Source organism: Alosa sapidissima, chromosome 9 (assembly GCF_018492685.1).
Source record: "Alosa sapidissima isolate fAloSap1 chromosome 9, fAloSap1.pri, whole genome shotgun sequence".
In the NCBI taxonomy this organism is placed as follows: Eukaryota; Metazoa; Chordata; class Actinopteri; order Clupeiformes; family Clupeidae; genus Alosa; species Alosa sapidissima.
Window position 1 is genome coordinate 34,527,339 of NC_055965.1, and position 14,765 is coordinate 34,542,103.

General features: G+C 41.3%; 1 protein-coding gene across 5 annotated transcripts in view; it reads right to left on the reverse strand.

The window, feature by feature from the left end:
- LOC121718788 (NACHT, LRR and PYD domains-containing protein 3-like) overlaps positions 1–14,765 on the reverse strand; it is a 1,510,793-nt gene that overhangs the window by 262,727 nt on the left and 1,233,301 nt on the right. For 4 of the 5 annotated variants that reach the window (XR_006034019.1, XR_006034018.1, XM_042103945.1 and 1 more), the window contains exon 11: positions 14,451–14,564. The exons of the other annotated variant lie outside the window; for it this stretch is intronic. Coding sequence is in view for 2 of the 4 variants with exons in the window: in XM_042103945.1 (XP_041959879.1) it covers positions 14,451–14,564 (114 nt within the window). In the remaining 2 variants the exon portion in view is untranslated. The remainder of the gene's footprint in view (positions 1–14,450; positions 14,565–14,765) is intronic. 5 annotated transcript variants of the gene reach the window in all.

Here is a 14,765-nt window from a genome sequence, read left to right on the forward strand (position 1 = left end):
TCTGAGATCAGAGCAGAACAGACTCCAGGACTTGGCATTCCATCCCATTATGACGTCAGCACTGTTCCCTTTCCTCTTGATGCTTTTATAGGCCACAGATATACGAGCTCCACCATCAACACTCCACTCAGCCTCCCAGTAGCAGCGTCCAGTCAGACCCTCTCTACACAACACCTGAGGATAGTATGTGGAGTCAAATCTCTCTGGGTGTTCAGGATACGGCTGCTGCTTCTCCACACGTGTCACCTTTCTGTTCCCCTCAGAGAGAGAGAGACGTCTGTCTGCTGTGTTTGGGTCCAGTGTGAGATCACAGACATCTGCAGACAAGAGAGGAGAGAACATGAGAACACACACACCATGTCAACACAAACAAACAAACAAACAAACAAACAAACACACACACACACAGACACACAGTATGTCAGTACAAACACACGCCCACACACCTTAACAACACACACACACACACACACACACACACACACACACATACGGCGAGAACATCCTCATCAGAATATGGGGAACACACACACATATGCAGACAAGAGGAGTGGGTGGAATGGGAACACACACTCCTACTCAATCTACCCACACACACACACTCCTACTCAATCTACCAACACACACACACCTACTCAATCTACCCACACACACACACACACACACACACACACTCCTACTGAATCTACCAACACACACACCTACTCAATCTACCCACACACACACACACACACACACACACACACACACACACTCTTACTCAATCTACCAACACAAACACACACTCCTACTCAATGTACCAACTCACACACAGGCACACACATAGACATACACACACAGGTACACACACACACACACACACACACTCCTACTCAATCTACCAACACACCTACTCAATCTACCAACACACACACACTCCTACTCAATCTACCAACACACACACACACACACACACACACGCCTATTAAATTTACTAACACACACACACACACACACCATTTTACCAACACACACACCTACTCAATCTACCAACACACACACACACACACACACACACACACACACACACACGCACGCACGCACGCACGCACGCACGCACACACACTTACTCAATCTACCAACACACACATACCACACACACAAACCAAATCAATCTACCAACACACACACACACTCCTACTCAATCTACCAACACACACACACACACTCCTATTAAATTTACTAACACACACACACACACCAATTTACCAACATACACACCTACTCAATCTACCAACACACACACACACACACACACACACACACACACGCACACACACTTACACAATCTACCAACTCACACACAGGCACACACAGACTCCTACCCAATCTACCAAGACACACACACACTCTTACTCAATCTACCAACACACACACACACACACTCCTACTCAATCTACCAACACACACACACACACACTCCTACCCAATCTACCAAGACACACACACACACACTCTTACTCAATCTACCAACTCACACACAAACACACACACACCTACTAAATCTATCAACTCACACACAGGCACACACTTAGACATACACACACACTCTTACTCAATATACCAACACACACACACACACACCCCTACTCAATCTACCAACTCACACACAGGCACACACACAGGCGCACACACACACACACACACACACACACACACACACACACACACACATTGCTATTAGACACCCATACACACATTCAAGCATACCATGCTAAAACATGTGAATGTGAATGATCACAAATAGTGAATAAACAATAATAATAATAATAAAAAAGAACTTACATCTCAGCAAACGTGGTCGTGCTTTGCTTAGAGAAGCATGGTCAGTTCTGTAAGAAAAGCAAAATGTCAGAAACATGTACCATTTGACAGATGTCAACACTGCTGATTTTCTATTTGTGCCACCTGTGAAATGTAAGGTGATTTATTATCCCACAGAAAAGTCTGCCGCCGTATATAAATTATACATATATGTTTGCATGCACGCATACAAATGCTCCCACTTGTCCCAAGGTGACGCCTCAAGACCCCTCTAGTTCTCAGAAGGAGACAATCATGAAGTAAAAAGCCCCAACACTGTCTATCCTGTACTTAGATAGAGTTAGTGAGCAACCAGAGGACTACCTCTGAATAACAAATGCACTTTCCAACAGTGAAACTCCATTATTTAATGCATGATCAGGGACCACCAGCAACACAAGCAAGTCTTTCTGTTAATCTTGCAGCCTGGAATCTGAGAGGCGTTCAGATTCGGTAAACAGTCATGAATGTTTATGGTCAATATGGTGGTGGGAACAGTTACACACAAACAGAAAACTGTTTGCAAAGTTTCCTTAACATTTGGCTACGCCTGCGAATTTGAATGCACTCTACCTCTAAATATTTGCACTATTGCATGTTGCATCAAAGAGATAAATATACTTCAGTGTAAAGCAGCTAATATAATACACATTTGAAAATAGGCCGGTACGCTCGGTATGAAGAAATAACTATGGTCTCCAAAATAGAGACAATCAGCACGGTTCCATGCAGCAAATAAACGGTTTCAAATCAGTTTATTGGGAATAAACCGAATATGCGCGTGTCTTGTAAACACCTTATTCTGATTGAAATAAACCGAAAAAGGCCATATTCAGTTTATTAATAAACCAAAGCATATGCCTGTTTTAAACGGAATATTGGGTCATGAGAACACTTTAAACGGAATATGCTCCCAGAAGGAAGAGTGTTGTAGGCCTGCGCATGCTCAATTCCCACAGAATTAGGATAACATGAACCAATTGTCTCTCTGGCACTTTCCTAATCATGGCAAAACAACGCACACACTTTTGGAAAGACGAGTAGACAAACTTATGTCTTGCAATCATGCACGTCATGGAGTTCATTGACGGGAGAAAATTTCGTAATAGCAACGTTTTTAAAAGGTTTTGTTAAAAACTTGATGAGGATGGCTATCGATGTACGCTTGAACAAGTGAAATATAGGTGGAAGACCCTGAAGCCGTTGTATTATACAGCCAAAAGAGGGAATTCCACCAGTGGAAATTTACGTCAGGACGTTGGGAGCCTATTAGGCTGCGTCACTGACTTATTTGGAATAATGTCGATTGCTATGTAATCAGCAATATGCTCAAAATGTGACATTCTACTTGCTTGTAAACAGGTTAAACGGAATATTGACATAAACGGAATTTGGGCAATAGACTGATTCAAAACGGTTTATTCCTGGCATGAAAACGTGCTGAATGTTTAAATGTGCAACAATGGGGGTTCTTTCTGAACATACTTCAGTATCTCCAGTTTACAGACAGGATCCTCCAGTCTAGCAGATAACAACTTCAGTCCTGATTCTCCAGGATAATTGTAGCTGAGATCAAGCAGTTTTAAATGGGAGGGGTTTGAAGACAGAGCTGAAGCAAGAAAACCACAACCCTTCTCTGAGATGAGACAATCAGAGAGCCTGAGAGAGAGAGAGAGAGAGAGAGAGAGAGAGAGAGAGAGAGAGAGACTCTAGTAAATTAAATATGATGACTGTGATGCGAAGTGTGGAGGAGATATCTATTGAATTAGTACACACTCCTCCTTAGACACATTTGTTTTTACAGTTGTCAAAATGGAACTGAAAAAACTTCCTATCAGCACTATATCTATTCAGCACCTAAATGACATTGTTGGCCAGTGGACTTTAAGAATAGGCATTATTATTAATAGTTCTAAAAATGATAGAACATATCAATAGACTACAGAACTGCTCCAGTGCTCTAAATAAATGTGCAGGCACCATGTAAAACACACTGTACTTGGCCTCTGGCCTCGTGCCTAATTGCAAATAACAGCCATGGTGATATCTGCTACCGATGCCACTCTCACTCGTGCCATATTACTTTATTGTGACATAATGGGTCACGGACTAGACCAATCCAGAAACTGATTTTGAAACTCTAAGCATAAGCAATAAGGTTCAGCATGTTCAATGCTACTTTTTGGTTCTGCCCAATTGATGTTATATTGTCATGGTTTTTCTCCCTAATCAGGAAATCTAAGATGATAATAAAATGTATACCCACCTTAATGTGTGTATTTTGCAGTTAAAACTGGACAGTCCTTTTGAGAGAAGCTGAACTCCAGAATCCCCCAGGTCATTGTCACTCAAGTCCAGCTGTAGTAGGGAGTTTGCTGATTGTAGAACTGAAGCAACAATCTCACAGGATTTATCTGAGAGTTTACAGTCAGCAAATCTGCAACAACATTTGACAGAATTATGACAGAACTCAACATATCACTATGCAAGGTTACTTTGAATCAAATCGACTAAATGTAGTGAAATGCACAGAAAATGGTACCAGTGTAAACAGTTGATGCTGCATTTAGATTAGCTGATTATTGATTGATTCATGATTCATTTGTTGCCTGTAGTGAGGACTACAGAGTCCTTCTGCAGTAACAGTAACAGGACACATACTGTAGCCTACTTGTAAACAACACTAGAATTACAGGGATGCAATTCTATGTATCCTCATTTATGTAAATGTAAGTATGTTTAAATAAATAAACACAAAAAATAAATAAATAAATAAATAAATAAATAAATAAATAAATAAATAAATCCAGACTACATCTTGATGTTTCTGGTTCTCTAGATTACATACTGAAGTGTTTCAACTTTGCGGTGAGGATCCTTCAGTGTAGAGGATAACAGCTTCTGTGCTGATCCTCCAGAATGTGTAAAACAAACCGTAGGCTACAGTACCTTTTAGGCGACACACAAACACAACACACACTTAGCAGGGCCAGCAGCGGAGACTGGTCACTGGTGGGCAGGGATGACGCGAGGCGACCGTTGCCCTGACAATCGCTGTGGAGTTGGGTTGGCTGCGCGTGCGATGAGCTTCATCCAGGCTAACGGTTTCCACTCGAGGCTTTTCCAACGTCCACCAAGTTGTAACGTTAACGTTAACTTAGTCTCACTATGGCAGACTCCCTCTTCTCTGTCCTTCCCGATCAACAGTACCAGTACCAGTAACAGTAACAGTACCAACAGCTCCCAAGACGTTTGTACCGGAAAGTGTTAATACTCTCTTGCTGATCTAGTTAGCACTAGAGCTAGCACTTACCGCTTCAGTCACCAAATGACTAACGTTAACGTCTTCCCTCAAACTGCCACATCCAGCTACTACTGCTAACCTCCGCAATGTCGACTCAACAGACTCATACTGAAAATAATACGTGACTATCGACCTCAGTGACTGTACGACCTAACTTTACTACAGTAGACTGAACTGTTATGACAGCTTGTAGCCTTTTTAGTAACTTTTTCATCCCACTGTCAAAACCGTGTAGCTTCATGTCTTCTCTGTTTTCCAACTGTCCCGGTTGCTAGGCAGCGACTGCGAGTGCGACGTCACCCAAACCCCACGGGTTTCCCGTTTACCAACAAAACTAGATGCGCGCGCAGCCATGGGGCAGAAGACGCTTGGTGGCCGTCCACAACGTTATAAACTTAACCTAAATAGTCGGCTGCTGTAAGCTACAATCAGATTTTTTTGTATACCCCTGTTGTCTCAATGATAATAACATCTCATTTCAGACTATATTTCAGAGTTTGCCGTTCATTTGCATTATTAATATAACCTCGTATTTTGTCATTTTTGGCGAAGACATGCATTCCGTTAGGGATATTGAACATATTGAACAATCTAACCATGGTGATTTCGAATTGGTGCAGTTTTCAGCACAAAAACTCAATTTATTCTTTTCATGGAGAGCATTGTTGCGCACGCATGTTTTTGTGACGTTGCATAGAAATCCATACATAAATAATATTTATCCCATTACTTGTGTTACTAAACATACATCAACTCAGTTACATAACACATGCACAGGCTATGATATGTTAAAAGTCTGCTAAGAGGGCATAGCCTTAGAGACTGATCTGCAGCACTTGTCAGCATAGCCTATAAAACTATGGCAGGCTGCACTGCATCCTGGGTTCAAATGCCTAAATAGCCTATTCTAAACTAACATGATGCACATTCCATTTCTGTGAATAAACATAGTTTTTCTTTTCATGCACATCATGTGCATCGAGAAGTTCTCTGTTCATTGTTGCAGCGAGATTCCATTCTATAGAGCCCGCCGAAAAAAATCATCACACCTTAAAAGGGCTTCAATGAATTAACAGGGACACCATGTCACCATGCTGATTATATTGCTAATTATAACAACAGTGTGCGGGGACTGATATTGTACGCCTATCTTGCCAGTGGCAGGGGGGGTTGCTGTCATCACCCCACATTTCATGAACTGTTGTGAAGTTAGGGATTAGGGATTTCAATTAATAGTACCCACCAGTGCCGGAGTGGGGCCACTTTTCAGCCCGGGAGTTTCACGCCCAAGACCGGCCCACTTTTTTAGTGGTGGTGGAAATTAGATAAATAAAGCAACATTTCAGCTCTTACTATCCTGTAGTTTTTATTAGTAGGCTACCAATATTCCACAAGGATAGGTTGATAAGGTTGATAACAAAAACAGGAAGGAAGAAATAAAGCATTTGAAATGTATCCAACAATTCCACTAAGAGGCATATTGAACTATTGTTTACATGTTTTTTTTTGCATGGGTCAGCTATCATGTTGTTGTTTGGTGATTTGCTCCTTTACTACACCCACTTCTGAGCAAACAAGGCATATAGGTTGATCATGTAGCTACTGCTGTCATATACTGTTCTTTCTTACATAAAATAACTTTTATTCATATGGTTAACTCTATTATTCTTTCTACTTGTCCCTGTAGTCATAGCTAATTTTGGGCTGATCATTTTCAGCGGGGGACTGGCTGATCTGCTGCTCAGAGGTTTTTGTTTTTAGGCCTAGACTACTGCATACAGATCAAGCTTGACCCACTGTAAAATATCAAATTAGTCCTTTCAGTATACTAAGTCCTTCCTTAGTATTTTCAGTGTAATTGTACTACTAAGGTCTTTGGTCATTGTAAGGGCCCTCTATTATGCTAGGCTATATCGTTTCCAAGAGAACAGGCTACCCATATATATTATGCTAGGCTATATCGTTTTCAAGACAACAGGCTACCCATATCTATTATGCTAGGCTATATCGTTTTCAAGACAACAGGCTACCCATATCTATTATGCTAGGCTATATCGTTTTCAAGACAACAGGCTACCCATATCTGGGAAAATATGATGATCATGCATGCATATATATTATGTCAGCCTTTATGTCAAGTGAAAATACTTTGTGTCTCATGATTGTTGCATTCATGTCACCTGAAGCATGCTGGTAGAAATATCTATTCAAAAGCACAGTTGCTTGGACTGCTATTAGGCTACGTTAGAATTTCAGCCCAAAGTTGGATACCATGTAGAAATTTGCGGCAATTTCAAAACTCAGGAACGGGAACGGCTTCATATTGTCGTGTTCGGTAAGGTCTGCTGTTTATTCTGATAGCCTATATGATTTACCATGCGTTGAGTTTGTGAGATACTGTATACCACCGACAGTAATGGGTGGAGAAGGACGAAGTGCTGTGCTGTGAATGCAAATATGATGAAATGTCATGTATGCCCAACGTTAATTTTCACGTGAACCATTTTTCCCAGCACCTAGCCGCTAATATCACTGGAAAGCTCCGGTTCCGCTCTTTTGTTTGACATCTTGATTTATGTGAGATAAGTAGCCTCCGTGAGCTATTCAGCAGAGAATAATAGATGTGAATTCGGACGCATATATTATGACCGCCGCGCAGCGAAGCTTTTTTCGTTTTGATCTGTAGCCCCCCTACCCCGCTGGACTGGACCCCCGAAAGGAGGGTAGGGCAGACACAGTTTTCTGTGAATATCTCGAGAACCGTAGGGTTTAGGAGGACAATTTTTTTTTGTATGTTGATCTCAAAGGGCCATGTCAACCCATTCCATAACCACTCATTTTCATGTATAGCGCCACCTAGTTAACTCATTGAATGCCAAGCTGTTTTCGGGAGCTTTGTCCTAGAGTGCCAGCAATCTAGACCATTGTTGATGATTTTTGTACAGCCACAGCATATTCTGTGTTATAGCTATGAACACATACAATAGCTTGATTAAAAGGTGAGGCTTTAAGCTCTCGGTGGGTGCAAACCGTGTATTTCTACGCGCCTCTGTTCCTGAGAAATCCCAAGCTAAACAGTGGCTAGTTTTCATCAAAATCGCTGTTTTTTTCTAGAAATGGAGATATAACGTCTTTCATGAAATATGAAGTGTTGCCTGTTACTTACTTGTGTAAACGTTCCGGGAAGTGATCAGCGAGACCTGGCGAGACTGCCACCTAGTGATAGACCCACGAAAATGGCCTGGTTTTGACCTGACGTGCATGCGTCACTGATTCGACCTAAAGCGGCAACCGAGTTATGATAAAATGTCCAGATAAAATGTCCAGATTGTGCGTTTTCATGAGTTTCACGATCGTCATATATTTCATTTCAATTCATCACAGAGTTCCCAAAATCACATATAAGGTGTGTTAGAGTGTCTAGTTTCGTAATTTTAAAAAAAAAAAGCTAAAAACGTAATATTACGTTTTTGGCACTCCACTCATTTTGGCACTCAATGAGTTAAACACAAAAAAGTAAAAATGAGGTGTTGTAATCGCCGGTATCTGTGACCAAACATAGTCAAAACTGCACAAAATTGGAAGTGTAGGATCATTATGACACCCTCTGAATGCATGCCAAGTTTCGTGGAATTCCGTTCATGGGGAGCCACATAATAAATTAATTTATGTTACTATACACCAACTGGCCTGTAGGTGGCCAGAGACAGTTTTCTGTGAATATCTCGAAAACCGTAGGGCCATTACCACTTATTTCATGTATAGCGCCCCCTAGTTAAAAATTAAAAAGCAAAACATTAGGTGTTTTCATCACAATATCTCTGGCTGACATGGTCAAAACTGCACGAAATTGAAAGTGTAGGATCATTATGACACCCTCCGAATGCATGCCAAGTTTCGTGGACTTTCGTTCATGGGGGGCCTTACAATAAAATAATTTATGTGTACATTTAGTGACCGTACACCAACAAGGATTCCCGGGACACTGAAAGACTGGGGTACACGAAACTTGGTGGGCATGTAACCCCACATGGATAGCATGGAACCATCGTTTTTCGTTTTGATCTGTAGCCCCCCCGCTGGACTGGACCCCCCGAAAGGAAGGTAGGGCCTAGGATGACTTTTTTGCGTATGTTTGCCTCCAGGGGTCATGTAAACCCATTCCATATGCACACATGTGCATAAACAGATACACACGCACACACATACATTCAGAGTAATCCTATGTATGACACATACTCACACAGTAGACATATACGCATGCATGCACATGCACACACACAGGCACATAAACAGGCAAACACACAAGCACATGCAAATGCACGCACACACACCCACCCACACACCCATAAACATAAACATGTACACGCACACATGCACACAATTCAAGAATTTCTCAGAATTATGAACAGGCAAGATGGGGGTGGGGTTGTATAAAATGTATTTTACATGTGAAATCTATGAACTAATCATGTTTTGGTACTTGTTGTCTAGCAGATACCAGTGAGAATTGAGTGTGCATAATGCAATTCAGTGAGACGGTTAGAATCATATATGCCTTTCAGCGTGACTTATTTTTGTGGAAAACATGTGCTTGACTGGGCGGCGGTCATATTTTGTACCGCTCTGCGGTACACCTAGTTACTATATATTTTTAGGGGGCTTTTGATCATCTTAGGGTGGCTTCAGCCCCCCCCCAAAATAGGTCTAACGACGTCCTTGTGTGAAATGATGGTTAGGTGGTGGGGAAAGCTGTCTGTGGTGGAGTTCTCACTCTTGAAAACCTGGGAAAGTCTGATGTAACGTAAATTCTTTGTGACTTTGGCATATAGGCCTAATGAGACATATCTCATATACAATATCATACAATATAATATCATACATTGTGTCAGCCTTTTCTGCTTGTCATTCTACTTATGACATCGCTGTTGCGTCACGTTGCGATGTTACTCTCAATCACAAGGGGATAATTGTGCATTGTACAGTACGCCTAAAAACTTTTACCTAGGAGTTTTCTCTTAAAAGTTATTCACAAAGGCTTTCAGACCTACTCGTACTAAGGAAAAGTCTTAACTCTAGCTCTGTTGCTATGGTTGACATCATTACTCATGCACGAGCTTGATTGAAGTGACCATCTTGACCAACGTGGGAATGATGGTAAGAACCTCCCCTATGATGATGAGTGACAGGTGACAGGTCTTTGCTGGTGAGAATGCGTGCACTACACAAGTGCTGTGAAGGATGCACGATGATTAATAAATGGCCTAAATTAATAAAGTGTAAGACAAAGCAAATAGCCTAGTAGCATAATGAAATACAGTAGGCCTATCTTTGCAGTTTGAAGCAGTATCTTTGCAACAGGTTTTAAAGGAATCTTTAAGAAGACACATAGGCCTACATTGGCAAAGAGGAGAAACAATTTGATTCACAATAAAACGTTAAAATGTAAAACATTTAGTTTACATGCAATGAATGGTTTCGGTTGTTGGTGACATTATTGCATCTCTTAATTACAATGCACAATTATTCCCTCGCGATTGACAGCTCCTGGAACCGCATGTTTATTTCAAAACATCGTGACGTGAAATGCCACAAAAAGCGTCCTAGGATTGTTTGAAAGATAGGAGTCCTCTCGACTTTTTTTAAGCTGTCCCAGACTTAGGTGCTACTTTTAGGGCTCAAATGCTTTGTGAGTTACTTAAAGGAGTCCTAAAGTTACGAGTGACACACCCATTATTTTTAGGAGTTTCTCCTAAATTCGGCAGTTAGGAGCTACTTTTAGCTTTAAAATTCTTTGCGAATACGGGCCCTGGAAAAGATCCCATTGACGCCTGTCAAAAAACAGGTTAGTCTGGGTTCACCCCAGCTAGTAGTAGACTAGTGACTTAACATTATATTTAGTCGCTATAGTTAGCACAGTCTCTCCATCAGAAACTCACCGTGCCTTTCTGCAGCACCTCACAGCTGGGATCAGTCTCCTGCGTCCCTCATCTGATGTGTTGTATTTCTTCAGGTCAAACTCTTCCAGCACATCCTCAGACATCAGAAGCATGTGGGCCAGTGCTGAACAGTGGGCAGGAGACAACTTCTGTTTGATGTTCTTTGGTGATGACAAGTATGTCTGAATTTCTTTGTGCATGGAATCATCCTTCATTTCAAATAAGCAGTGGAAAAGATTGATGCATCGTTCAGGAGAGAGACCTTCTCTGTTGAGCTTCGTCATGTACTGACATGTTTGCTTGATGCTATTTGAGCTGTTGTGTGTGCGGCTCAGTAGACCTTGCAGAAGTCTGTGATTGCTCTCCAGAGAAATGCCCATAAGGAAGCGAAGGAAGAGATCCAGGTGTCCGTTCTGGCTTTCCAAAGCCTTATCAACTGCACTCTTAAGTAAAACATGTAAGTTGTCTTTTAATCCTAGTGCTGATTTAAGAGAAGATAAAAATGACGGTTCATCATGAAGTTCATCTCTCTGCTCATCACTGATGAGGGATTTCAGAGCTTCAGGGTTCTTAGCCAAATACGAGTGAAACACAAACACAGCTGCCAGAAACTCCTGGACACTAAGATGCACAAAGCAGTAGACCTTCTTCTGTTGAGATTCCACAGATTCTGTCTTGAAGATCTCAGTGCACATGCCAGAATACACTGATGCTTCACTGACATCAATGCCACACTCTCTCAGGTCTTCCTCATAAAACATGAGGTTGCCATTCTCTAGATTCTTGAAAGCCAGTTCTGCCAGCTTCAGTACAATGTTTCTCTGAGATTCCAGAAGTTTTTTTGTATCTGTTTCAGGTCTACTCTGATACTTCTGATCCTTTCTTGTGGTCTGGATGAGCAAGAAGTGTATGAACATTTCAGTCAGCGTTTTGGGAATGTCTTTGATGTTTTTCCTTTCCAGCATCTGCTGAAGTACAGTAGCTGCAATCCAACAGAAGACTGGAATGTGGCACATAATATGGAGACTCCTGTATGCCGTAATGTGTGAGATGATTCTGTTGGCCTGACTCACATCATTGATTTTCTTTCTGAAGTATTCTTCCTTCTGTGAGTCATTGAATCCTCGTACTTCTGTTACCTGGTCGATGTATTGAGCAGGAATCTGACTGGCTGCTGCTGGTCGTGAGGTTATCCAGATGAGTGCAGAGGGAAGCAGAGTTCCCTGAATGAGGCTCGTCATCAGAACATCCACTGATGATGTTTGTTTCACATCAGACAACTTACTGTTCTGTTCCAGATCCAGAGTCAACCGACTCTCATCCAAACCATCAAAGATGAACACAACCTGACAGTCTTTGTATCCCTCACCATCATTCAGCTCCTTCAGCTCAGGGTGGAAGTCCAGCAGGAGCCTGTGAAGACTGTACTGATCACCCTTGACTAAATTCAGCTCACGGAAAGAAAGGGGGAGCATAAAATCTACATCCTTATTGGCTACCCCATCTGTCCAATCAAGAATGAACTTTTGCACTGAGACTGTTTTTCCAATTCCAGCAACACCTTTGGTCATCACAGTTCTGATGTGCTTCTTCTGTCCAGGTAAGGGCTTGAAGATGTCATTGCAGTCGATTGGTGTGTCTTCTGTGGATTGAGATCTGGATGCTGACTCTACCTGCCAAACCTCATGCTCCTTATTCACCCCTTCACTCTCTCCCTCTGTGATGTAGAGCTCTGTGTAGATCTTATTGAGGAGAATCTCAGCTCCTGGTTTGATGATGCCTTCAGATATGCTCTCAAATCTCCTCTTCAGACTGGCTTTGTGATTCTTTATAACTCTCCTCAGGTTTTCATCTGTTTAAAAATGACAAAACAAGTCATTAAAAAGTAATAATGAAGGTCAATAATAAAAAAATGATGAATGTATTCATACACATAAACATACTACAAATAGGCCTATATATATATATATATATATATATATATATATATATATATATATATATATAAATATAAATACAATTATCTGTCATTGTTCAGTTTGATAACATTACTTTACTTTACTTTTCAGAAAAACTGATAAAATCAATAAAAAAAAGGTAAAAAGCCAAAATGTATACTCACCTAGTTCCCTCTTTCTGCCTGGTGTATGTTCAGTGTGCAGGTGTCTTCTGCTGTTGATCAAGCCTGTGTGTTCACCCTGTGTGCTCATATCTGAGTGTTCATCCAGAGGAGGCTGTAGAGGAGGTTGGGTTCTGCATGTCTTTCCACACTGGGGACAGACTTGGTCTCCTGGTGGTCCAGGCTGCTCCCAGTAGCTGCTGATGCACTGCCTGCAGAAACTGTGTCCACAGGTGGTGATGACTGGGTCCCTTAGGACTTGCTCACACACTCCACACCTGGACTGATCCTGGGTCAGATCAGCACTTAATCTGCAGGTACACCAGACAAAGAATACTTGGACAAATTGCTCCTCAGACAATCTACTGATTAAAATGTGCAATATGCATTATTCTATTCTATTCTGAAAACATATTCAAGTCCAGATTTTTTTTTCACCACAAGACATGTCTCCATGTTGCGGATATAAATGTGTCTCCTTTCAGTGGCGAGCCCTTTACGTGACTATATGATGCGATGTATCTACATTTCTGAATTTTGGTGAGTACGTTTAAAACTTCTTGAAGATGTGTAGGCTATTAAAATGTGCACGCATTATTGATGTTAAAATTTCACCAAAAACATTCAGAAACTTTAGCTCTCTCCATTATGCGTGAAACAACTGTGGACATTTAGGTGAAATGCTTTTATTAGGTGCATGGGGAAAAAGATTGGATGGCCATGGCATACTACACAAGCTAGGAAGTAAAGATATCACAATTGACTGCAGCGAAAATTAGATAATATGATTGGCTTCAAATTATGAAAGGCCTGATGTTTTTAATATTTAAAAAGAAAATGGAGGAAATTGAAAGACTTCACAGTTCAGTGAAACTGTCTGCTGATGTGAAAGATGTTGCCGTTAACACAGATGAAATTCCTAACGACCGATTTGCCAACTTCATTGCAAACTTTTTAGAATATGAGAGAAACTGATATTTCTACAGATGAGATTCCAGACAATGTTGTGCAAGACTCGAGAAGCGTTGTGGGTCTGCTCTCTCCTTTCAAGTGAAGATAGCCCGACGTGTCTCCATGTCACGGACATATATATTTCTCCTCCTTTCAGGTTGACATAGTTCTGTATACCGTATAAGGTGCTGTGTGTGTGTGTGTGTGTGTGTGTGTGTGTGTGTGTGTGTGTGTGAGAGAGAGAAGAATTTCATGTGACTGTGACTGACATGTCAACAGACTGATGACTACTCACATTAGACCTGATGGAACTGGTTTACTGCTGAATTCGGGCATATGGCCCATGGACTGATCACTCTTCATGGACACACAGCTGGGCACTGGAGATGGAGGTCTGTGAGTCTGTGGTCTTTGTTATATAAAGAGACACAGGAAACGGATTAATATCAACTCATTCCTCTGCGGAGAGATTTGTTCACATTTACAGTAATATTACAACAATACATGATCCATTTTAGTCTCTCTCTCTCTATTGTTTGTCTCTCTCTCTCTATATATTGTTGTTTCACTGGTTTCTTTTAAAAATATGAGCTATGACAGAAGGTGGGTA